Source organism: Dermacentor andersoni, chromosome 4 (assembly GCF_023375885.2).
Source record: "Dermacentor andersoni chromosome 4, qqDerAnde1_hic_scaffold, whole genome shotgun sequence".
Taxonomy (NCBI): domain Eukaryota; kingdom Metazoa; phylum Arthropoda; class Arachnida; order Ixodida; family Ixodidae; genus Dermacentor; species Dermacentor andersoni.
Genome location: NC_092817.1, coordinates 190,305,256 through 190,332,516, shown reverse-complemented (window position 1 = coordinate 190,332,516; position 27,261 = coordinate 190,305,256). Strand labels below are relative to the sequence as shown.

The window sequence follows — 27,261 nt, the reverse complement described above, 5'->3', positions numbered from 1 at the left end:
GATCGGTGGGTTAAGCTCTGTCCCTTTTGAAACGGGGCAGCCTCCAGCTATTCCGAAAAAGCTTCAGTTTTGTTCGGCATAATAATGACATATTTATTGCGTTAATGTCGAAAAAGGCTTGGAATCAGAAACAAATTTTCATTTGCTCGGTCTAATCAGGGATTATCAGTGTAAAGACGTCAGATCAGATGAGGAGTTGCCGCATTTTTCATGACGTCGCTTGAAAGACAGACGAAGTGGGGGTTGCCCAATAAAATGTTTGAGCAATCAAAGGGCTGATTGCGGAAATGGAATAGAAACTGTTTGGTGAAGCTTTACGTTATAGCGCCCCTACTGAGCATGACAGGTACATTCCGCAGAACTTGTTCGGGATGCATAGTTTTCAGTCGACAACACCTGTCTTGTCGCCTCTGTCGTCCTGTCTTGTATTCGGGCTCTGTTTTTGTCTGTGAACACTAACCAACTACAGTCCGCCAGTCCGTTTTAATATATTACATATTCTTGTAAAGCTAGCTTCCTTCTCTCAATAATATAAAATTAACAAGTTATACATGGGTAGTTAACAGTAGATTCTGTATTTAGCTCAATTTGTACAGGTGCGGTCAGTGCTAGCCACAAGACGGGAGCTCGTAGCAACTGAAAGCCCCTTGATGTTTAAAATCAGCGCCATCCTTTGAACTTTTCGCGCCGTCTCGCGGTTTTTCCTAAACCTTTAAAATTTCGTAAGGTAGCGACAAGCTTTGAAGAATGCCGCCTCCTCCTCTCGCATCCTCGCACTGGCCGACACCGCGTTGCTATTGGTCTACTGGCGTAACGTGGGGCTTCGCGCCGGCTTCCTTTATTTACAGTCGCGCGCCAGTGCCATTTATGTGGAAGCGCATGTTAGTACCATTGCTCTTGCGTGTGCGTTGTGCTTTTGTTTGTGAACTCCGTGCAATGAACTTTACGGCAATTGCGACGCCCCATCGCGGCGTTTTCATTACAATGAGCTGCTACGCTCATTGTAATGAAACGTTTTGTTTCATTACAATAACCTTTCGTTATTGTGAAAAATTGTTATTCCTTTGGATGTCGGAATACATTCAGTGAAGGCAAGAAGCCCTTGCGGAAGCCGCGCGGTAAGCGCGACGGATTACGAAAGACGTAGATTCAACGAATTGAGGGGGAGAAAGTCAGACCGTCATCCTCCACGAGACAAGTTGCGAGTCTCTGATTGCGTACGCTGTAAAATGATTTATAACCTTAAAACTGAAAAGGGTGTAAATGTGTCTATAACTCACACCCTTAAGGTGTGATTTATATAACTGACACCCTAAGAATGTGAGTTATAAACGCATTTAACCCTTTTTCCCTTTTAAGGGTGTAAATTATGTTGTAGTGGAGTATGTTTCGAGGCATGCGTAATTTGCTGCGGGCCATAACGTAGCAGATGTGGCAAAGTTCACTGAGCATGTTGCCGTTTACCTGCACGTTTTAACACAATTCCTACGCGACGTGTACCTTGTTTATATAAGCACTACGTTGTCTAATTTTGTGCGTTTAGTCACTGTGTGGGCCAACAGACTTGAATTTGCAGGCACCCAAGGCTGCGTGCGAGAACTCGGTTACGAAACTGCTAATTTCAGCATAGTCCTTTTGAACAAATTTGCGGCTCAATTGCGAAACCTCATCTTACGAAATAAACTCTATGCCTTTTGTGGTTGCTTAAGGTTAGAGCTAATAGCTTTGTATACCGCTTCCGTTCGCGGTCGTCGTTGGCGGTCGGCCGGTGGATTTCGGATACAAAGGCACCAAATAAAACCGTGCGTGCTCTCCCGAAATCAAGTAACGGGGCGCGTTCCTCGCCGAGCGACACCATCATAGATATTTGAGACGTACAGGTGCTAATTGGCGTGAGCTTTAAAGTGCGTGAGTATTGAAATGCGGCCGTGGAACACTCGCGAAGAAAACTCGCGGTCGCGCGCTCCCTCGCTGGCTCGTTCAGTCGTTCGCTCGCTTTGGTCGGTCGCGCGATCGTAATTTCACAAATGACATATCTCGCAAATGTTATTTCGGAGCGAGCGGAACCGTACTCAGTGCACGCACCTCTCAATTACTGATGGTGCAACTCGGTTCTCGGCAAGTGCATCACTTCGTGAACAGACAAGCTAACGCGCGATGAAGTGTTGCTCGTGATGGGCCACTCACCTGAAAGTCTAACATTTTTTATTCAATATAACCTCTGTATATCTTTGTTTGAGCCTGAGTGAAACGCTGTTAGCGAGCTACCACTTAGCGAACGAATGCTAAACTGATTTCATTTTCTATGTGCGCGAGGTCCCCACTCGATGATCAGCCGGGCGTATTTCTGTCGATTTTAAGGCACGAGAGACATAAGGACAAGCGCCTTTGCGCGTGCTTAGAAGATTGCCAAAGTACGCATGAAGGCTAGGACGTAGGTGGCATGGTAGCTTGTAATACTCTATCAAGCCTTAAGAGCAACGATCGTTCGTGCCCTCTGACACCGTTTGTGCGTCATAGGGGATACGCGCCGCGAATTCACCCGGTAAGGTCGGCGCGGATCACTTAGGTTACAGAGGGCCTGCTGGAGGCCCGAATGTTAGCGTTCGATCGTAAACGTGTTATTCACAACGTTGTGCAACAAGCGCTTGACAAGTGTTGCGTACCTAATTGCAGCGTGCGCGATACGTTCAGCGTCGTCGTAGGACGGCGAAAACCAATATCTTTTTGTAACCTCTCACATACATAGTAGACATGTACAGCTATCTAATGATATCACATATATTCTTATCATCATCACCATCATCATCATCATCATCATCAGCTTGGTTATGCCCGCTGCAGGGCAAAGGCCTCTCCCATGCTTCAACTACCCCGGTCATGTGCTAATTGCGGCCATGTCGTCCCTGCAAACTTCTTAATCTCATCCGCCCACCTAACTATCTGCCGTCCCCTGTTTTCGCTTCCCTTCCCTTGGAATCAAGTTCGTAACCCTTAATGACCATCGGTTATCTTCCCTCCTCATTACATGTCCTGCCCATGCCCATGTCTTTTTCTTGATTTCAACTAAGATGTCATTACCTCGCGTTTGTTCCCTCACCCAATCTGCTCTTCTGGCTGGCTTCAGAGGCAGCAATTGAAGTGGGAGGCAAGTCATCAAGGCAACCAATAGGTGAGCTCTCCCAGGTAACAAAGGACCTAATAAAGAAACGCCAAAGAATAAAAGTGTCCTACTCAAGAGATAAATAGAATTCGCGGAATTGTCCAAATTGGTCAACAAAGTGAAAATAAAGGATACTAGAAATTATACCGTGAGCAGTACTGAAGAAGCCCTAAAAGATGGGCGCTACCTGAATCCGTAAGAAGGAAACTTGGCATAGGACAAACCAATATGTATGTACTGAAAGATAAGCAGGGTAATATCATCCGCAATCTCGAAGGTATAATAAAAGCTTCGGAAAAATTCTATACTGACCTATACAGTACCCAGAGGACTCAGGAGTACTCTATTGGATACAATAAAGACAGGATTACAGAAACTCCTAACTAGAGATGAGGTCAAAAGGGCCTTGCAAGAGAAGAAACGGCGAAAAGCGGCAGGAGAGGATGGAATAACAGTCGATTTAGGAGAATTAGGAGACACAATGCTAAGAAAACTGGCGGCGCTCTATACGAAGTGTCTATCGACTGCAAGGGTCCCAAAACCTGGAAGAATGCCAATAATATACTAATCCGCAGAAAAGCAGACGATAAAGAACTGAAAAATTATAGGCCCATTAGCTTACTCCAAGTATTATATAAAATATTTACCAGAATAATATCCAATCAAAAAAGGGCAACAGTGGACTTTAGTCAACCAAGGGAATAGGCAGGATTCAGGAAGGGATACACTACAACGCATTACATCCATGTCATTATTCAGGTTATCGATAAATCCGCAGAGTACAATAAGCCTAGCTGTTTGGCTTTCATAGATTACGAAAAATCATTTGATTCGGTAGACATGCCAGCAGTCATTGAGGCATTGCGTAATCAAGGAGTACAGACCGCTTACGTAAATACCGTGGAAAATATCTAGAGATATTCCGCAGCTACCTTCAGTCTACACACGAAACATATGAAGATACCTATAAAGAAAGCGGTCAGACAAGGAGGCACACTCTCTCCAATGCTATTCACTGCATGCTTGGAAGAAATATTCAAGCTAATAAACTGGGAAGGTTTAGGAATAAGGATAGACGGCTGATACCTCAGCAACCTTCGGTTTGCCGATGACATCGTTGTATTGCGCAACACTGCAGACGAGTTACAACAAATGATTGAGGGCCTTAACAAGGACACTATAAGAGTGGGGCTGAATATTAATATGTGGAAGACAAAGGTAATGATAAATAACCGGGAAAGGAGTCAGGAAATCAGGATCGCAAGTCAGCCACCAGAGTCTATCAAGTAGTAAGTTTATCTAGGTTGACAAATCACAGGGAACCCTGACCATGAGAAGTAAATTCACAAGAATAAAAATAGGTTGGATCACATACGGCAGACATCGTGAGCTCCTGACTGAAAGCTTACCGCTATCATTGAAAAGGAAATTATACAATCAGTGCATTTTACCGGTGCCGACATATGGGGCAGAGACTTGGAGACTGACAAAGAAGCTTGAGAACAAGTTAGGACCGGGCTAAGAGCGATGGAACGAAGAATGCTAGGCATAAATTTAAGAGACAGAAGGAGAGCGGTTTGGATCAGCGAGAAACAGGTATAGACTATATTCTAACATACATTAAGAGAAAAAATGGCGCTTAGCAGGTCACGCAATGCGCAGATTAGATAACCGATGGACCATTAGTCTGGCAGAATGGGTATTAAGAGAAGGAAGCGCAGTAGAAGACGGCAGAAGACTAGGTTGTGCGACGAAATTAGTAATTTTGCGGGTGCTATTTGGAATCGGTTGGCGCAGGACAGGGGTAATTGGAGATCGCAGGGGGAGGCCTTCGTCCTGCAGTGGGCATAAAATAGGCTGATCAGGATGCTGATGATTATGATGACAACGACGACGACGATGACGATGATGATGATGATGATGATCCTAAATACGCTTGCTACAGAAGACCCTGTCAACGAAATCGTCTTGCCCAATGCGAATAAATTTGGGCGCGTAGCAGCATCGCTGAAAAAAGTGTCTTTAGGAAGCTTAGGGCATTAACAACCAAATGTCCATCTATGTTCCCGTGGGGCGCAGAGAGTGCTCAGAGTAGTCTACAGCTTCAGAAAATAACGTAAGCGTCGTTTGTATGCACGAAAACTCACTGGCAACCGTATCCTTTATCCTCTCGGCCAGTGTCGGTAGTTCCTGCATGCAGCCGTTCTCCGTAAGTACGACGGCAGCCGCAGGTGCCTCGCCATAGTCGGAGTGCGGAAGGCCGACTACGCAAACCTCGGCGATCTCGTCCACGTGCTGTCGGAGTAGCAGGTCTTCTAACTCTACGGGGACAACCTGCTTATCCATGCACTTGATCATCTGTTTCAGGCGATCGAAGATGTATAGGCGGCCGTCATCGTCGTAGTATCCTGCATCACCTGCGTCAAAATGATGATGACATCCATGAGCGCTAATCACAAGCATTCAAATTTTATTCGGATTTCTCTGCTTCTTCATCGTAATGCCTTGGTTCCTTTACCGCTTGTATGCATTTTGTGCTACCAGTTGCTCAACAGCTGTCCCCTCTATGCGTCACGGCAGTGGAAGTCAGTGTCTTCTAATTTTGGACAGAAAAATCTGCCTCGTCCAGCCCCCGTAGAGCTGTTCTCCGATTTAAGCGAAGTATACTAACAGGGGAAAAATCCAGCGCGCATTCTTGCGTTAATTTTTGCGTCTTCTTGGCGTAATAGGATGTGAAGTAACTGGTACGTGGTCTTTTATCGGGTTGCACCTCGGGGGCCGAAAACAATTTTAATTAGCCATTTTATATACTAATATTTGGCCCGTAAGCAGCGTTAACTTTTTTTGCCAATCTATGCTTTAGAAAAACAGAAAGAAGCCGACTAGGTGCCTTAATTAGTGTCCATTGTGGCTATGCCATTGGGATTCTAAATTGGTGCTTGCGGGTTCAATCTAGGCCGCAGAATTCGATGGGGACAAAATGGAAAAACCACTCATGTACTTACATTTAGGTGCATTTTACAGAACTCTAGGTGAGAAAAACTAAAAAGCCGCGAGTGCCTCATATTGGTATATTGTTTTGCCACGTAAAACCCCAGAATTTGTTGATTTAAAAAAGAAAAAGAAGGTAGCTGCTTCCTTCGGCTCTCTTCAGCGGTTTAAACAAAACGAAATTATTTTCGAGCCCGAGTACTCAGAAAAATTGATTACGCCTATTTGATATTTCAAACCTCCATGTAATGTCGTTCTCTGCATTCTAAAAACTAGAGAGGGTATCGCTGGAGTGAAGCGGCCGATTTACTCTCCAAAGCGTTGTTTTACTCTCTCAAAATGTCGAGTGGAGTGAAATGCATTGTTCACTCCGTCACCAAGGAGAGAGTGAAATGTGCTTTTCACTCTCCCCTTCATAGATAGAGTAGAATGCTCGTTCTACTCCTACGGCAATAGAGAACAAAACACAGCGTAATCTTCTACTTCAACTGTAGGAGGCTGGCCCCGAACATGGCGATGTATCACTCACGCACGCTGAGCAAAGAACAGACCGTTTTGCTTCTAAGAGAACAAGCAGCCACGGTTCAAAGGAATGTGTAGAGAGCGCTCTACTTTTTCAGTCGGAGTTGCTCCACCCCCCGCGCGCTCAACAAAGCGGAACAACACAGCCCCGGAGAAAGGGGATCCGTCCAGCGAGCAGCAACGAAGGCCATCCAAGGAAGATCGTGTGTCAGCCATCTCGCATCGCTGCGAAAAGACGACAATCGTTCGTCATTTGTTGGATATAACAAGAAATCCTCCACGGTAAGTGAATTCCTCCTTAGGTGCACATTTTGCGCATATGACATGATATCGCCAGGAAGTCGTCGCGGCGCTTAGCCGACGCGATTGACAATGGACTAGGCATACGCGCTGTGTCTCTCGATATCAATCGAAAAAGCCAGTCGTCGCGGTAACTGCATGTCATTTTATCACTTGCCGCTATCCGTAAGAGCTTTGAAAATCGCAAGCGGTACCAAAACCACGGTATGTTCAATAAGGCGTGAGGCAAGAGAACGCTTAAAATGGTTTGTTCGCCAGCCCATGATTCCGAACCTATGCGGAGCATGCTTAGCGTGCGTTTTGTGTCTTTGAATTCATTCAGATTGGGAGTCTATGTGTACGGAACGCTGTTGAATTAAGGAGTCACATACCAGAAGGGGTCATTTTGCTGGCGGCATGCTTTCGTTATAAATAAGCCGCGCGCTTGAGGCTGTCTCGCCCACGGATAATCTGCGACCACTGAAGTTACGTGCAGCACCAGTGCTAGTTAGAAACTTTGCCGAAGGCGTTCAGCTACATGTTGCAAGAGGTCAGTTGGGCGTGTTATCTTGAACTTAGTGAAAACGCGTGAGAAATCCATGTTTTATACTGAATAGCGTATACACCCCATATAAGCGTTCTTCTGCGCGACAGCTACAACCGATGCGATGGAGATCGCTGTCGCGTTCGCTCGTCGCCTACAAGTCGTACTAAGACCGAGCGACGATTTTGAGCGACGCCTCCCCGGTGTTGCCGGCATGAGGGCTGCAAACACTCGTCGAAGCTGGCGTGACGCTTGCTTTAGTAATTTAAGTTGATGTATTTTACTATAAAAAGTAGCACAAAATATTTCCGAACGTCTTGCAGTAGGTTCTCATCCTTGCACGTATAAAAATTCAATTGTTCGCTCGTTCCGCGCGACAATCGGTAGTATTTGAGCGATATACATCCAGTTTCGGCTTCGCGCTATTGGCTAGTCGCTCATAGCACTTCCGGAAAACGAGGGACGATTTCTAGATTTCGAGAACCGAGCGATCTGTTTAAGCGACGGCCCGTTTTGTCGCTCGAAGCCGTCGCTCGTCGCCGTCGCGCACTGAATTGCTTTCATGGTGTTTAGCCCTAAGACTGAACTGTTTTTGCTCATGTATTGAAATGGTGTGATTATATGTCTGATTTTATGTCTCCTGTTGCGGTCTTCGAGAACGGTTCGAATCTGAAAGGGCGCTTATGTCTACGAACTCGGTGAATTGTCATGCAGCGAGTTACGCATCGGCATCGAATATAACGGCTGCTGTGTGTAATTCCAATTGCAGGGGCGCTTTCCATAGGCTTATTGTTTTGACATGCCTGTGCATTTGCTAATATGACTTGGCATTTCAGAGTTATGTTATATGAACTGCTAAATCACCCTTCCGCTGGGAGTTACAAGCCTAATGTGTGCATCTTGATACTGCATGGCAGATCAAAATGTGTTTGTCGCTTTATTATATTTAGTAGCGGAATAAAGCATCAAAATGAAACGTTGTTTTAATTCTGTGTTACCAGTCGTCTGTCGTACACAAAAAAAAAATAGTTGGTCTAACAAACTAATAACTGCGGTCTAACTGCAACTTTTACATGCCTTCAAGAATGTAAAATGCTTGATTTCAAACTGCAGCAGTAGTCAAGTCTGTCAAAATGAACTCCATTGCGCACCTCATAAATCAAGATAAGTTTATCCCTTTTAGTAAGCTTAGATGCAGGTGGCAGTGAACTTTCATGTTATCATTGAAATGTGGGTAAGCTTGCCATAACAAGCCTTGTTGCCCTTTATTATTGGCACGTCCAGTCATATCCGCTGAAATGGAGGACCATATTTTAATCCCTACTGAACATCATGTTTGCAGATGTGATCCTCAAATTATGGCTTGAGCAGTGGCACAACCTGAGATGGTGCGGGGAGCACAGTGGGCACGTGCTTAGTATGTGTCACAAGTGGTGTTTGCGACACATCAGACTAATGACAGACCTATGACATCTGACAATGACCAATATTCTATTGATTAGCAGGAGTATTTTAACTTTGGTGCCGAACGAGGATGAACTGTCCGTTATTTCTTTTTTGTTTAAAGCTGAAAATTTAAGTTAGTTTAGCAGTTGACTGTTGCAGTCATTTAGATGTTTCGCATGCATTTCAGTAGGAAGACTAAGAGCTGAGACTTTATTTTAGTGCCATGACCTTGACTGTCTTGATGTTGTTTACACCATGTGCTCGTGTTGACTTTTGCACACGATTTTTTTCGGGCACCCGCTTTATATGACGCAAGAAGGCAGCTGCAAGGACACAAGTATGTCAAAGAGCCAGCCCAGCGCGACTTCCCGAAGTGCAGAGGAGCGCACGCCAAAGCATCAAAATACATGGCCATGCAATTTGGACTAGAAGAACTAGAATGTGGGTATATTGGGTGTACCGTTTGACTAAATGACAACAAAATCAAAATACACTATGTCACACCAAGATGAAAATTCTCACATGCTCTAGGCAGTCATGTTAACATGGTATATTTATGTAATGTCTGATGCGGAAAGTCAAAATCTAGTATGCTCTCTGGAGGCAAACACATAGTAGTAAGTGCCATTGAAAAGTTATAAATGTGTTTTAAAAAGGTGATTAGTTGTGAGAGTGACTGCTTTTTGTCTTGCCCCTCAACAGATATATCCACGTGATAAAAAAATTGTGGTGCAATGAAATTGCATATTTGCTTATTGACGATACATACTCGCAATGAGCACGGTGCATGTGTTCACTGCAAAAATCAACAGCTCATGCTTGGTTAGGTGCTTACATACATTTACCAGCTTTAATCGCTTACATTTAACCGCATGTGAATGCAAGGGTGCGAATAAATACCATTGTGATTCTGTATTGTAAACGCTGACATAAAGCAGCCAGATTTTCATGTCTTCCTTTTTATTTATTTTTACACTTATTTTAGAATTATGACTTCCTTTCAGGTTCCAGAAAGGGGAAGCATTAGGGAAGAAAATCCCATGTTTAAGAAGTCATTATTGTTTACTTTCATGCTCACGAAACTAGTTCATTAGAACCGCTTGTGCCTACCAAAGCGAAATCAAGGAGCAATTAAGGCCTTTAACTGTGTACACCGTGGTGCGCACCTTACGTCTTAGAAGCCAGAGAGTCACTTGGAATTGAAAATTATTTTAAACATGTCAAATTGTCGTTTCTTCAATCTACTTGCCAACGAAGTATGCTAGTGGAGGTAGAGATGCATTCTATGCAAATAACAAAGCATCTGAGTAGAAGACTTGTTCATCATTTGGCGGAGGTGAACATATAGTGTTAAGCTAAACCCCCTTAGTTTCATGGCTTCTGCAGACAGAATTCTTCTGGACTTAAGATAGAGTGCACAGTGAGGTGATGTAGTAATCTTCCTAGACGCATATGTACTTGTTTTGAGACGAAGATTCTGTAAGTACAATAATTTTTCTTGCTTTAGCGCATCTTAACCACTTCAGTAGGAAAAAAGCTTTGCTTTCAGGTAGTTGGTACGTTGTGCAAGTATATGCATAGTCACATGCAAAATCCACATACATGGAAGGGATATATGAAACAGAATGGCGCCATTCTCAGTTTGTTTTGCTTCTTTGTTTGTCTTTTTTGTGCACTTCCCTGCCTGTACTTATGCTTATGTCACCTTTGAGGCATCATATCCATCGCATTTGATTTTTGGTTCACACCTGAAGCCATGCTATACTTCAGTTAGATTGTATATTCAGCGAGTCAGAATAATTGATCATGTAATTATGCAAGCTGCTCCTCAGAAGTATAGCATACTTACCGTAATGGGAATGAAAAGCTACCATATATGACAAGAAATTTGAGCGCAATATCTTAATGCCAATGCTCCTTGCAGTTTTTTACTCATTTGCTGCACACTAGATAAAACTGTAAATTTAATTTTATTTATGTGTGAGAAAGTGTATCGGATTAATTCCAACAGCACCAGGAAACTACTTTCGTGATAAGGCCAACCGAATAGGAAATATAATACGCCTTTGTACCGGTTTCAGACCGGGCAGGATATTGCTGCAGAACCACGACAAGACACACTTAGAAACAATGGGGTGCAGCCCATACATGAATAACTTTATGTAAAATATAAGCAAAGCTAGCTAGACCTGCAGCCTTACATGAGAATACTACACATTTCTAAATGCACTGTACCCTCAGTCAGGAACATCCATATGCTGTACAGGACGTCATCAAATGAGCTGCGGTCTTAGAATATGGCACACAAAATAAGTTTCTTGCACAAGTTATCTACATTAAGAGGCCCCATGCATAGCAGCTCATCTTGTAAGCTCTGCCATGTAAGTGCACGCGTTTTGTGCCAGAAATGCATTTGCTGGCCAGTAATGTGGCGTATATTTCTCTTCGATCACAGTGTCAATACTTTGTGAGTTTACACATGTCTGTTCCATGTTTAACTTTCAATTGAATACTTTATTTCTGAAAAGACGGAGCCAATTGTAATTAAAGGATATTTATACACTGTAATACTGTTGAAACTTTAGAGAATATAGTTCTTTTATTACAAGGTGTGTTCTAAATTTCATGGGTATCATTGTAATCTGATTTTATGTGTTTGTCAGTATGTTTCTCAAATTATTATTCAGTTTGTCTTGTCACTGATCAATAAAGATTTTGACCGTTTAAGAGAGAAAATTTTTCATGTGAATGACTCGGCGACTACAGATTACATCCCATTCACCAAGCATAAGTGCAGAAGCTGCTTATAAAGGAATCAAATATTCCCCACGTGTAAGTATTGTGAATCCCTTCAAACGCGACCATGGATCTACATCGTGCTTTCACACTATTGGGAAGAGTACAACACTCTGTTCTGAAGGAGTACAAGCACTCTGTTTGGGGGAGTAGACACACTCGGCTTGGAGGAGTAGATATACTCGGTCTGGGGGAGTACTATTACTCCTGTGGGGAGAGTATTAGCACTCTGTGGAATTGTACTAGGACTTCCTGTGGGGAGAGTATTAGCACTAAGCGGAAGAGTACAAGCACTCCCTTGCGGTGGAGTACCAAAACTCTGTCAGGAGGAATTGCCCTACTCTCTCTCAAATAGGGTCGATCTACTCTCGAAAGGAGAGTGAAATATGGGACAAGCAGATACTCCCTCAAAGAGAGTGCCCGGAACTCTCTTTGTTTTTAGAGTGTGCTGTACGTCATGCCCAACTGAGCAGCGTCATAACTTAGAAATCAACATCCCATGTAGTCACGCCGTCCTCCTGACATCGATATCATTCCCTCTTAGTCATTCCATTTTTAATGTGTCGAAGTCATAAAGATGCCATGCCTCCATGCTCATCGGCGACCTTGGACAAGCGAGTGCCCTACCAAAGTGGGACGATATCAGAGTATGTTGGAAATAGCCGAAGCAAATAATCATGATTACAACTACAGATGTTAAACGTGACTTCAAGAATATGGTATCTGGCTCCATTGCTCGATGGCTATTTCCATTACCATCGGTAGTCATCGTGAGATGATTTCAGCCAGAATTTTCTTGTCTTGTCCCCCCCCCGTCCACGATATGAAGCACATACCCATCTTGCGGTGTTCTTGCCCTCACAAATAGCCGTCGGATTATTTTTATGCGACCCCCTTAGGATACTGACGCTTTGAAGGGCAAAATGCCAGCGCCGTAGCACAAACCCTATACGTATCATCATCCTGGTTTACAAACCACACTGATCGCTGTGTTGAGCACTGTCATTGACCTCATACACAGAGAACTAGCGCGAAGTGATTCAAGTCTGCTAGACTTGAAACGCGTGAGGGCCATACCGGTTAGCCATTCACGTTGGCAGTTCACAGACACCGGTTCTCTTAGTCCAGTGTAAAACCGATACAGCCAAAATAGTTCGCAACACGTACCCGCACCATGGGTGTTGCTGCACGTCGGCCGTTTGCACACCCAAGAGAAATTTCCGCATATTGTAGTTGCTGCTGCACCGAGAGGCATTACAGTGGTTCCCGACGAACTTGTTCGCATTGATACCACATACATTTCACCAAGAATGAGCGAAAGCATCTGCAAATCGTTATGCAGCACGCGACAGCAACACTTTCAAGCAGCGGCGCGCCGGTCGTACAAGCCAGAAAGGAGGAAACGCTCACCGCACGTCATTTCCTCCTTGCCCGATAAAAAGGTCTATAGGCCATCATATTATTTGGCAAACGCTTCAGGAGCGAAAAGTCCAGAGTTATTGGTAACAGTGTGTATACCTGACAAACACCAGCCTTCTTCGTCGAAAAGCTCGGCAGTTTCTTTTGGTCGCTTGTAATAACCCCTCACCATAGAAAATGTGCGGAAGCAGATCTCGCCTGTCTGGTGGGCACTCAGTTTCTGACGTGAGTTCACATCCACAACCTGGGAATGAAAAACATTTCATTGCCTTTCAATATGTGAAAGGAAAGTAAATAGCATACATTCATTTTCACTTTATCTCTTCAATGACTCTCGCACATAAGGTGTAGGATTAGAGCAATTGTTTAAGAAATTGATAATAGATAGTGTGCGGAATACAGTGATACTTCTTCGGCGACTGCCCAGGAACGAATGATGGCAGCGATATCGTAGGTAAAGGTATTCCTCTCTATAACTACGCGGAAAAAAGGAGACGAAAATGTGAAAGCACGGAATATTAGGCGAGCGACAATTAACGGCTTAACGCCATTGCCAGGTGATATCCGTACTGGCGAGGAATGTAATGTGCGTGGGCGAGAGGTACGCTAGAATAGTTCGAGAAACAATCACGGCAGAACTAATCACTATTACTCCTCAAGGGCTATTTTCATTAGCATCGATAATGTAGCGAGACAATATTCCTGCAATCGCGTTTCTTTAAAATGTGTAGTTGAAATTCTGAGATTTCCGTTGCTTCGGCTATTTGCCACATACTCCGGCATCGTCCCACTTTCGTAGAGCCCTCACTTGCCATGGTCAGGCCGCCCATGAGCATGGCGGCATGACGATGACTTTATGGCGCCGATGCAGGGACGATGGAATGATGAAGAAGGAATGATATCGACGCACCGAGGACGGCCTATAACGACAGCGGCGGCACAACAACGAGGTGTCGATTCTTAAATTATGATGATGGTATAACGACAACATGACAACGACGACGTGAGGAAAATGAGATGACCATGGCGTGACGACGACTGTATGACAATAGGTGTATGAGAGCGTGCGTGTAACGACGAAGCATAATGACTAATGCATTACAACGGAGGTATCATCACAATTGAATGACGACAGCATGATTACGATAAAATGAAGAAAAAGGAATGATGTAGATGGATCGATGAAGGTGAGATGACGACGACAGCATCACGACAATGGGCAGAAGGCACTGAAGTGATGATGACGGTGAAGCGAGAGCGTGACGATGCTGAGCACGCAGTCTGCTACCGCGTCAGCCGGGGCAGATGCACCCGCGATTCAGATGCACAAGCAAAGTCCGCTTCGACGTCAGCTGAGGCGGGCAAAGAGAAAAAAATAAAGAGCGCCCGTGCGTATGGCGACAATGCTATGACGACGACGGTATGACGAGAGTTGGATTTTGAAATTACAATGATAACGAGGGAACGACCACTGCATCCACCCGACGATGCAGAGACGATGATTGCATGACAGCGGCAGGAAGAGAACGGCATGACAACTGTATGATGACAGTGGCGGGATGGTGAATGTATCATGAACGCTGTATTAAAATGATGGCATGATGACGGCGGCATCACGACAGTGGGATGAAAAAGCTAAAAGACCCAACCTATTAAATAACGGGGATCACTGGGCCAGATTGAAGGCGTGACGACGACAGTATGACGATAGCCAGATAACGAAGCTGGAATGACGGCGATTGAAACACAATAGCATCACTGCGGCGGTGTAACAACGAATGCATGACTACGATGATGTTATGACGACAGCATGACGAGCGGTCTGATGGCAAAGCTGCAATGACAGTGATGAAACGTCTACGCGCCCATATCTAGAGCCCAAAACTAGTACACATTCTCAGCTACTGGGTCGAGGTAGAAGGGGTGACGAGAACGCATGACGAGCGTAAGATGATGAAGCTGCGATGACGGCAATGGAACGACCACCATGGCATCACAGCCAGGATCACATACCTAGTAGCCAGTGGCCTAGCCACAAATTTTGTTCGGGAGTGAGGGGGGGGGGGGGGCTAACGTCGCAGGTCGGCCTGCCCGGTATGTAATTTGACCAGGAATCAAAATCAAATACATGAATAATAACTGCATTGCCATCGCCAAATATGCTGCAACCGAATTTGACCGCTACGCACTGTCCAGACAATATGCACTTTTTCATGCAAGAGTATACTCGTATGTCTCAAAAATTGTACCCGAAACACTTGATATCAATGCTTCCATGTTTTTTGTCTATTTAAAGACTAAACAAAATATCACACGAACTTTAGAACTACATCAATTCGAAACCAGCAAGGCAGTGCATGCCGCTGATATGAAATATGTAAAGGCCGTGAGATGAACAAGTTGAGGACAAATATTTTAGTGAAACTTTGTCATTCAAGAATCTTGTTTACATTTTTGTACGAATGCAAGGGCCAGGGAAAAATCTCGATGACGCTGTTCTTTGTTGCAATGTATTGCGCAGGAGCAGCTGTCACCGGTCGTGTGTTGTGAGTAATTGCACCCAAATTATAGTCGCAACAAACAGCGCATCTAAAAAAGCAGGAGTTCTGATAAATATACGAGGGCGAGCCAAATGAAAGTAGGCCGAAGCGAATATCTGACAAACGCTGTACTTTATTTAAATGTAGTCTCCATGATAACTGAGACATCTGTCCCACTGACTAACGAGTCGCGTGTTTGACATCCCATAGAAATCATTCGCTGGCTACTTGAAAAAGTCTGTAACTGACTCTTTCACATGAGAGTTCCACACTAACCTGGTTTCCTTGAGCTGTTTTCTTCGATGACCCCAAAATGTGGAAGTCGCAAGGCGACAGGTCTGAGCTGCATGGCGAATTTTGCAGTGTTTCACACTTGAACTTTGCCAGTTTTATGTTATCTACATCAACGACGCGGGGACGGCCACTGTCGTGGAGCAACATGACCCCATTCGTCAATTTTCCACGTCGTTTGTTCTTGATTGTGACACGCAGCCGATCCGGCGTTTCACAATATCGGAAACGATTGATAGTCTCTCCAGGTTTAACAAATTCGATCAGTAATGGCCCCTGACCATCGAAAATAAAGTCAACAACACCTTTCCGGCGCGAATTCGCACCGGAAAGGTATGCCTTTGCTTTCTTTGGAGTGGTGTATTCCAATGTTTCCTCTGTAAGCTTTGCCGTTGTGTTTCAGGCTCGTAGTAGTGGCACCATAATTCGCCCCCGGTCTCAATTACAGATAAAAAGTCGTCACCCTCATTCTGACACCGAATAAGATGAGTCAAGGCAGCGCCGAGCTTCTCCGTCTTCTGCCGGTGGTTCAAAATCTTGGGCATACATTGCGCATACAGGCGCCGATAACCGATTATTTCATGAACTATGGTGTAAACCGAACCACGGCTGATGTTCGCAGGCGTTGCCAGTTCATCGATGCTTATCCTCCGTTCTCGTCTAATCAGCTCGTCAACCTCGGCAAACGTGTCGGGGGTGATGGCGCGGTGACTTTTGCCCGGTCCTGGATCGTCTTTGCAACTTTCACGTCCTTCATTAAACAGTTTGCTTCAATGCTTCACAGTGGCCAATTAAATACAATGTTAAACGTATACAGCAGCCATACGGCGAATAATTTATTTTTGGGAAACATCTTCAGCTATCGAAAATCTCATGACACCGCGCTGTTCAACTTTTGGAGCGTCCATTCTGTCACACCGCCATGTTCAACGCAGTGTATGAGAGCACTAAAGAACCTTTACCTCACACCTGTGTGTCACTTTTGTAAATGAGAGATGCCTGCGTGTTATGCGCATGCCTCGCAGATAATGAACGTAACCATTATTGGGCGGGATGGGTTGGCTCACTTTCATTTCACTCGCCTTCGTACATTAGAATTGCAAAGATGCAATGAAATATACAAATGCGAAGATACAGCTTGATCAAGGGCAAAACGTGTCACTGGAAACAAAGTTCGCTGCACGTGTACACAAACCTTTGCAACACGATATTTAAATATACGTAAAATTATCCAATAAATCTATCTACCTAAGAAAAAGTCACTGTGTATAATGCGTCAAACAAGGCAAATAAACATGTTGCGCAATCACAGATTCACAGATCACAGAATTGTAGGGCTTGCCCCTCCCCCTTTCCTCTACTCCCCCTGACGTATCGCACGCGACGGAAGGTGGCGCGCACCCTCCACGCTTTTCTCCCTTGCGCACTGAAGACTGAGCCACCATTGTCGGCTCACCCATGGCAGACGCCCCCCCCCCCCCCCCCCCCCCCACCACTAAGCTTTCAATCGCACATACAGCATGCGGCGCTCGTTCATGATGTTATCGCCCTTGGACTTCATACGGAACATGAGGGTGACGGCGACGGCAGGAATGCGCCAGAGTGTCCAAATAGTTCCTATCGCAATAATGTGATAACAGTATCCGCCAACTTTAGCTTGCCGCAGCTCATCACTTTCCGCAAAAGAAGAAAAAAACACCTTCTCCCCTACACATCCAACCATTCTAAAGTGATGAAGCGCTCCATCGCCCTAGGGGCCCTTAGAAATGCGGTCGTTCGCTCTTGCCACCACTCGATGCCCAGCAGCCTCTCCAATCAAGTCCAGCGGCTTAAAACAAGTAGCTATCCTGAACAACTGCTGTCATCCTTGGCGGAAGTTTTATTGCAAGAGGCTCGTTCCCCCAAGAAACTTCGCGAGGCGGGTGATGTCTTAACCAAGATTGTTGCGATCCCGTATATACATGGTGTGTCCCATCGCATTAAGAAAGCCGCAGGCCGGGCTGGTATAAAGGTCGTGTTCACTGCGCCTAACAAGTTGGGAAGGATGTGCAAAAAAAAATAAACGAAAGCCGGAGAACACCTGGACCGTGCAATAAGCAACATGTCGCCAAGCCTGTACATTGCAGTACCAATGTAGTGTATTCCATTCCCACCTCTTGCGGCTGCACTTACATAGGGCAAACAGGACGCTGTATCAATGAACGTTTGCGTGAGCATGCTCACTGTGTCACGATTAAGACTGGCAGCAATCTGGCTGTTCATTGTGCCAAGTGTGGCTGTACTCCACTCCTTGACCACACACGTGTGTTGAAAAGGTACAGCAATCAGATGGCCAGAGGAATTTTTGAGGCATTTTCAATGAGTCAGTTAGGAGCCACCTGTGTTAGTTCCCCGTCTATTGCACTTTGCGATAAAGAACTTAAGTTCCTTAGAAGTTAAGCAGTTTGGCCTTTGTCCTCCATGTTATGGTTTTATTTTGTTTATTGTCATTGACGCATGCGCAGCAGTAGTTGACCGACGATGACTCGCCTTCCCCTCCCCTTCATTCACTCTCTTTATGCCTGTTGCAAACTGTATATATTTGCGCAGGCTCCAATAAAGGTGTTGTTGGCAGTCAGCGCTCGTCCTGTGTCCTCCCTTGTCCGTGTCTTTTGGCGCTGTTTTAAATATGAATAATCGAACTTTCACTACGCGACATTTCCTTGCGCCGCAAGAATGTCTTTTCTACTTTTGTGAGGCGGCGGCACCGAAATGAAAATACCCGAAGGAATTCATGTTCGCCACAATCGAATGCCTACAATGGGCACCTAATGTGGCCACCAAAGGTATATCGAAAAGAACGTGAGACGCTTGGTCCACAGAGAACCATACGCATACTGCTAGGTATCCTACACGGGAGAGACAAGACTTCCTGGAGAGGTTGCGCTCAAGCGAACGCGTTGCAATCCGTCGAGTCCCCACAGTGGTGGCGATGAGCGACCATTGTTTCCTTTTCTCGTCTGCTAGCCGCAAAGTGTCCAAAACTCTGCAAGGCGAAAATCCATTCGGCAAGAGAAAAACGAAGGCGCACCAAAGTGGCCACGCGGTGGTCTGGGCAACACGAGAAAAACGTATCTGCTCTGGCTGGCTCTGGCAGCCCCCGGGTAGCGAGAAGAAGAAAATTGAAGGCCCAGTGTGTCCTCGCGAATAAAAGTCGAACTACAAAAAAATAAGAACTTAGTTATATTTGCTGGTTTTAGCGTCTTGGCATGGATGCTTTGGCGCACGTGAAAAAAATTGTGATATTCTTTTCTGTGACACGACGACACAAATGAATCGCCACGAGGCTTTGTCTCATAGGACCAAGCTGCGTGCTTTGTCAACTTGTCTGATAGTGTGTTGATTTGGCTTCTCTCTTTGTATGGTCCGATGTACGACCTTAGAAAACTCAATGCACCTTTGGCATAAAATGCTTATAACAACATTAAACCTGCAAAGATCCGAAATTGAAAATCTAAAGCACGACTTTGGAAATGTGAATGTACCTTTTACATCAAAAGTTTATGACAACTTTAAACCGATTAAGTTTCACAATTGAAATCCACACGCTCCGTAGATTCCGTGGCCTGCGCTAGATGCCGAGATGAGCCTGCTCGCCTTCAAAACGCCCTTGAAACTTTGTGTTTAGATGGGGCTCCTTGCGTTATGTGACTCTCGGTGCATGGACGCTGCCACGAAATCCAGCCCGAGTTCGCAATGTTTGCGCTGAAATGTCTATGTCTTTCAGCGTGAAAAAAGAGATTCTAGACCATATCCAGAATGATTTCCGGCACTGGTGGTTGTTTTGGTCGGCGGTGCATGACAGCACGCAAAAATTTTGGGAACGGCCTTCCCCAACGGCCTTTCGCGTTAGCTCGCAGCTTTCCTCCTTCGCGCACACCAGATTGAGGTGCGATCGTTGGCACCCTTTGAGTGTTTAAGGCTGATTCACACTAAGCCAACGCGACACTGATTTTTGTCTCGACAGCGTTTTCTTTCCTTCGTGTGGGTGTTCTTTTCTCCGTCGGCAGATTCTCGGCATCGCTACAGTGGGACAGAGGCACCGACACGAAAAAAGAAACGCTGTCGCCTACAGTCGGCGGACCGAAATCCGCGTCCTGTTCGCCTAGTGTGAATGAGCCTTTACACAGGCTCATACAGCATGCGACGCGCGGTGACGGTGTTATTGCCCTTGGACATTATAAGGAACATTGCAGCAAAAAACGCCTAGAGTGTCCACAAATTGCTACCACAATAAACCCGAGGTTTCTGTTAGCAGATCTTATAACGTTAGTCACTTGTAAACTTCAGGCGGGGTCGCGAGGAAAAGTGCCTAGGTATTTACGTTTACTGGCTTGTTACCTGTTGCATAGGAGAATTCAACGAGATTGCGTCGGCGCTATATTGGCGTAACGTTACAACTGGAAAGGTGTAATGACATTGTCCAGTGATCACGCCAGTTCTGAATACTGTTTAAGCCGTTGCACAGAACAACACAATTGTCAGCATATATATATATATATATATATATATATATATATATATATATATATATATATATATATATATATATATATATATATTACGAGCACGAGGAAACCTAGCTCCAAACTTTCTAGAACGCCTAACGTCCCGGGAAGAAGGTCAGAAGAAACATTGTTATCGATTGGCATAAGCTGTGAGCGATTAGACAGAAGTTGATTCATCCATTTTCAATTCAACGCTAGAGTTTTACGTGCCAACACCCTGATATAATTACGAGGCACGCTGTAGTGGGCACTCCGAATTATTTAGAGCGCTTGGGGTTCTTTAACGTGTCCGCAACGCATGCGACACGAGTGTTTCTGCATTTCGCCCTCACCGATATGCGGCCGCCGCGGACGGGATTCGATCCCACGACCTCGTGCTCAATAGCGCGACCACGTAGGCGCTAAGCCGCCTAGGCGGGTTCACTAATCTTAGAATATTAGGTGAGCATTCACCTCCGAAAGTTGTTCATGGTGATGACGATTTATATTGTTTTTTGGCGCAAGGTCGAGGAATGGTGAAAGAGCGCCACGGAATGGTATGCTATGGTTGATGGCAGGAGGATGATGGGGATATGTGGGGTTTATTGGTGCAAGAGACCAGGGAGCGCTCATAAATGCCTTAAACAATTTTTTTTATTTAGCATTGGTTCAGACAGAGTGCAGGTCTTGGATGGCAAGGCTAAAGGCCGAACATTGTCTGCCTGACGAAGCCCTCATCACCCCTACATTGCTCAACGGTGAGGTAGCATAACATAAAATACAGCATAAATACATTAGCATGAATTACACACACATAGCCTTCATTATAAACATATATGAATCAAATACCTGTGTCATTATACAACCTTGTAAGAACAGTTTAGGTCCAAAGGAGTAAAATGATATGTTTAAGAAAAGAATTTATAGATATTTACAAGTAGAATATGAAACTGACTTAACAAGAAATAATTTTGCATAAAGCTCACAAGAAACTAACTGGCACCGTCTCAATCAGAAAAGGAAAGCAAATATATTTTCATAGCATTTGCAAAGCATTTCATTGATGTGAAGTTTGCTCAATAGTGATCGTGTTAGGATTTGCATTTATGAAGGATGGCACTAAGTATGCCAGTTGTTTTCTACCATAGTTAGTCCTGCTCAATGAAACTCTAAAATAGTCACGCCTGAAATTGTCTTGGGTGTTACTTGAAAGGTATTTCTGATAAAAAATGAGTGTTTTTCTAGATCCTTCAAATGTCTATCTCGAGTTTAAATTCATATAGTTTATTAAATTTTACAAGGCCATGTTTCAAAAATGCCGTGTGATCGCGATGTCCAAAGTTTTGAATACAGTGGACTGCTTCTTTTTGGAGACATATCAGTCGATTCAAATTTCATCGACACGTAGTCCCCCATGCCACCGGGCCATACCTAAGACGGGACTGAATAACAAATATTACAGACGGCGTTTGAACCAAATAGGAACAAGGCACCTAACCTTAAACGATATGCCTATTGACCTACAAATATTATAATCAGTCTTCGTTACATGTAGTGTAAAACTCAGGTTTGCATCAGCAAGTACAGCTAAAGACTTCAAGCTGAAGTCCGCTTGATTACACAACTATTGAGCTTGAGACAAGTAGCACAGTCAACAGGCTTATTTCTAGGCCTAAAAACCACATATTCAGTTTTATTGACGTTTACCTGTGGCTGGTTCGCTACTAACCAAACTAAAGGTTGATCTAACCATTTATTGGCTGCAATTTCGAGCACACGTAGCCGTTCTCGTGTTACCTGAGAAAAACAAATTTGTGCCGTCAGCAAACAAGACTATATCTGGTGTAAGCGATATGAAGCAGTCCATGAAGTGCTAATTGACGAACAGTAAATGTAACATGGCTGTGTAGGGGCCTGAAAACATTCACTGTAAATGGTGTGATACATATAGACATTAAAACTACGACAATGAGAAGTTATGTCGCTAATGACCAAAAAGGTATTCTACAAGTGTATAAAACCATAAAATGCGTCACTCCCAGTGGAATATCCGCCTAACCGGGATCAGATCCCTGAGCACAAGTTCCCTGGGGAAGGGGCCTTACAACACTACTATCGTGGCAGCAACTTCTACTGACAGGGCGAGCTACAAATATTTTGGGCTTATAACATGCAAAGCATCAGTTATAAATCAAGCACTGCTTTAGCCTAGCAGAACGCATCTGCGCCAAGGAACAGTGCGGGTTGAAGACGGATACGCTGTTGGTAAGTTCGAGGAAAGGCTTTTTCCGTTCAGGCTCTCCTTTTCTACACTCCAGCAAGATGTGGAGGACAGTCAGCCTCTCGTTACGTTTACCATATTTTGGACGGCCAGCACCAGTAAAAATAAGAATGGGTACCATATGTGCGCCTTATTCTCAGCCGACAACAAAGCTCATCATATTGCTTTGATTTTGATAGTGATCACCAATTCCCTAAGGAGGTTTAATTCAGCATCAGCCTATTTTATGTTCACTCCAGGACGAAGGCCTCTCTCTCCTTGCGATCTCCAACTACACCTGTCTTGCGCTAGCTGATTACATTACAACAATGCGTCTGCGATTTTCCTAAGTTCAATTCAATTCAACATTATTCAACTTATGTTAGATGTTTGGAGCGCGGACAAAAAGCCTGAAAAGGCTTTTTGTCCTTTTTAAAACGGTTTTTGTAGTTCGTCACCCCTCCGACTTTTCTCCCGTTTTTGACTGCGCTTCCATTCCCTTGGCACCAATTCTCTTACTATAATGAACTACCGGTTATCTACTCTACGCATTACATAGCCTGTCCAGATCCATATTTTTTCTCCTGATGTCAACTGGAGCATCGGCTCTGTTTGCTCTTTGATCCACACCGCTATCTTCCTGTTTCTAACAAGTATCGCTCTATGCGCGATACTTGTTTTGGAGCTTCTTCGTTAACCTTCAAGTTCCTGTCCCACCTACTAGCACTGGTAAAATGCACTGATTGTGCACTTTTCTTTACAACGACAGTGGTAAGCTCCCACTCAGGATTTAGTAATGCTGGCCGTATGCTCCGCGAATCATTTTATTCTTCTCTAAATTTCCCTCTCATGATCAAGGTGCTGTGTTAGTTATTCACCTATATAAACGTACTCCTCTATACACACAAGGTGCTCACTGGCGATCCTGAACCCTTGTTCTCTTGCCAGGCTATTGCAGATTATCTTTGTCTTCTGCATATTATTCTTCTATCCCACTCTTGCACTTCCTCTGTTAAGATCCTCAATCATCTGTTGCAATTCGTCCACAATGTTGCTGAACGGGTAAACAGGATGTTGCTGAGATATTCGCCGTGATTGTCACCCCGATACCTTCCCAATCTAACATATTGAATACTTCTTCTTAGCATGCAGTGAATATCATTGGAGAGATCGTGTCTCTTTCCTGACTCCTTTCGTGATAGGTAGCGTTCTGCTTTTTTCTTTTCTTCTTTGTTTCCTTTTATTACACGTTCTTCATTACACTGCATAAACACAGGTGAAACTGGTTAGACCTGTAGCAAAATGCTAGTAGGGGTCTAAACTAAACTATTTAAGTACAAACAATAAATTTTAGAATGCAAACAATAAATGATTAAGCCAATTCTACTCAGAAAAAAAATAAACGCAAGAAAACATAAATTGTGAATCAGTATTGGGTGATACATAAAAGCAACAATGCATGAAAATACAAATACCATAACCTACAACATTGTGCTACGTACTCTGCAAATCCAATATAGTGCTAATATCAAAAAATAGAAATAATATATTCCTACCAGTGGCACATACAGTGGTGAAAAAATATTTCGATACTTAAAACAGGAAGTAGCCTAGAAGAAAACTTGTCTCCGTGTATTTAGCTTGTCATTTTTTTAAACAGGTAGTTTTTAACGGCACTTCAGAGTCTTTTTGTTTCTTTTACGTGATGTATCTCGTTCCAGACTTTCACTCCATTACACTGCATTATTCGCTCGCCATAAACATTTTTAAAACGCGGAAGATTGAAATTGTGTAACGTGACGCGTCTAGTTAGGCGGCAGGAAGAAGATTCATATATTAAGGGGTTCTGGTGTTCAACGACGCCGGGGTGTAACAGCAGTTTTATGTTTCTGTGAAAATTTTCATCGCATGAAACAACGGCGCAGCTTGTTGCTCACATCTTGTTTTCGTTATTATTCTACGTGCCTGCTCCTGTAGTTTCTTATGGTTTCAAAGTATGTCGTAAACGTCCATTCCCATGAACCGACGCGATAGGACAGGTGACAATAAAAAACGAAGTAAAGAACTCGGAAAATATTAGTATCAAAATAATGCCTAGCCATTAGCAGCATATTGCACCCAGAACTTAATTTAGTGCATACTGAGTTGATATGACTTTGCCAGTATAGATGGCTGTCGAAAATTACACCCAATTATTGGAAATATGACGTCTGCTCAAGCTGGCAAATGTTTATTGTTAGGCAGAAAGATTCGATATTTAAAGGTGTACAACGCTAGAGAAAAATTGTGTATTTAGTTTTTTACATTAATTTTTATTAAGTTCACTGATAACCACTCACAAATGTTGCTCAGTTCTACGTTAGTTTCATGTTCCAGTTCGCATAGGTTGTTACTATGATTGCCGCGGAATTTATTAACTTTGACCGATTACTCACGTCCAGCGACAACAGCAAGGGTCCGAGAACGGACCCCAGCGCTACTACTGTTATTTGTTTAGTAGGCAAGACGAAAAATTGCGCATTATGACCAGTTGGCGCTAGTGCACCTAACTAGAATATACATCGAAAATTTTGCCGCGGGAACGGTAGTGTTGCACTTCATTAGCAAAATCCCGTCGTCTACTGTATCGAAACCTTTCTCTAGGTCAAGGATAGCTACAGCTGCAAGCAGTTAATAGTGTAATGTCATGTTACCTTTTTTTGTGCACAGCTGTTCAAGCGGAGTTATGTGAGCTGAAACCATGTTGCTCAAGGCAGATTGCATGTATCTTTCTAGGAAGATGCGTACGTCTTACAAGAATTTTTTTCAGAAATATTATTGATAATACTCAAAACTGATATAGACTATAACGGAGGGACAAGAGCGATTGCCGTCTTTATATATCGGTACGACCTTAGCTTCTTTTACGCAAGAGGGAATTTTGATGTACGCAAGAAATGCTTCAATACATGATCTGGGGCGGGGCCCATGATATGAATATTACTTTTCACTAACCGTGATGTAGCCCCATCTGACCTACTGGCTTTACTGGTGCCATTATTAACAACAGTAAAATAAATTCTATTTGTTCTAAAGTTATGTTGTGAACATCAAACGTATTGGAGGAAGAACGCGAAAACAGTGGTTTCTGTGAGGAGGGAACTGTGCTTCTAATGCTGGACCAATTTCAGCGAACTATTGATTAAAATTATCCACGGTATATGCATCGACAGTATCAGGTAGCAATTTCTGTGATGTTGGACTGCCAACGGCTTCGTTTACGATGTCCCAAATTGTTTAACAATTACATTGAGCTTGTTCAATCAAACGGCAATAACACTCCCTCTTTCATGGTCTCATGAGAGATATGGTCTTGTTTCTTACAACACTAAATTGGCTTAAATAGCAGTCATTATGTTTATGTTGCCTCTATTTGAGGTACCAGACATATTTTTCGCTTCAGCAATGCAAAGACCTTATTCAACATGTAGGGATTCAAAGGCGTTTTATATTTATTTATTTAAGATACTGTCAATCACAGTGGGATTTTTACAGGTTGGACATATATTATATACTCACAAATAGCGATAAAAACAGGTTTACATAATTTCAACAATGATATTTGCAATCGACACAAAGCAGATATTCACATATGGTAGCAAATAAAACATGAATGGTACATTGCATTTGGCAAAAAGTGGTGAAATTGCATACTCAAATACAATGCTCATACAGATGTTATTTTATACAACGACGTCAGTGGTGTGTTATTCCCGGCTAACATAATCTAATTATTGCACAACAGTTCTTCTACAAGGGTTACAAACTTCGGCAACGATGTGATAATCGTTATGCAGAGGTCCAGGCTATTCCATTCTCTTATTTCAAGTAGAAAGAATGAATATCTAAAACAGTCAGTGCGAAATGCATATTCTTTAAGTGTTGGTCAATACTTATGGCGGGAAGGTCTGGTGTCAGCTAGGGATATATACAACGAAGTATTTATTCGTAATGCATTCTGTATTAATTGGAACAATAATGTAAGTCTTGAAAGTTTGGCGCGGTTTCGCAGAGTAGGAATACAGGCCTGTTTTAGCGGTTGGGTAGCAGTTGGGTATGTTTGTGCAGATGCGCTAGAAGGGCTGTCATCAGTGGCAATGGAAATCGCTTTTATTGCACTGTGGAATTCGATATTGTCGTCAATGGCGACAATGCTATTCCGCAGTAAGTTGTAATCTCCTTTGCTGATCTTTGTGAATCACATCGCACTCTTTTTCCCTACGTCATAAATGGAAACAAAAGCTGGAAGATGATCTGACATTGGTTCATCGTAAACGCCAGCAGCTTTTTTTCAAGTGTCAGGCGCCACTCCAAACCTGAAAATGTAGTGGACTTGAGGAAGATTGCAACTTGCGCGATCTTCAGATCTGAAGCCCGTTGTTCTACCACTATTCGCCGCCTAATTGAGGTTGCGTCATCCTACAAGTGTTGCGAATATCACCTCA

The 27,261-nt window shown here is 43.8% G+C and overlaps 1 protein-coding gene across 1 annotated transcript in view; it reads right to left on the bottom strand.

Moving 5' to 3' along the window:
• The window catches only part of LOC126531871 (luciferin 4-monooxygenase-like), an 88,622-nt gene that overhangs the window by 25,468 nt on the left and 35,893 nt on the right, over positions 1-27,261 (bottom strand). The window contains exons 2-3 of the mRNA XM_055070440.2: positions 13,260-13,404; positions 5,311-5,580 (exon numbers count right to left, since the gene is read on the bottom strand). Coding sequence (XP_054926415.2) covers positions 5,311-5,580; positions 13,260-13,404 — 415 coding nt within the window. The remainder of the gene's footprint in view (positions 1-5,310; positions 5,581-13,259; positions 13,405-27,261) is intronic.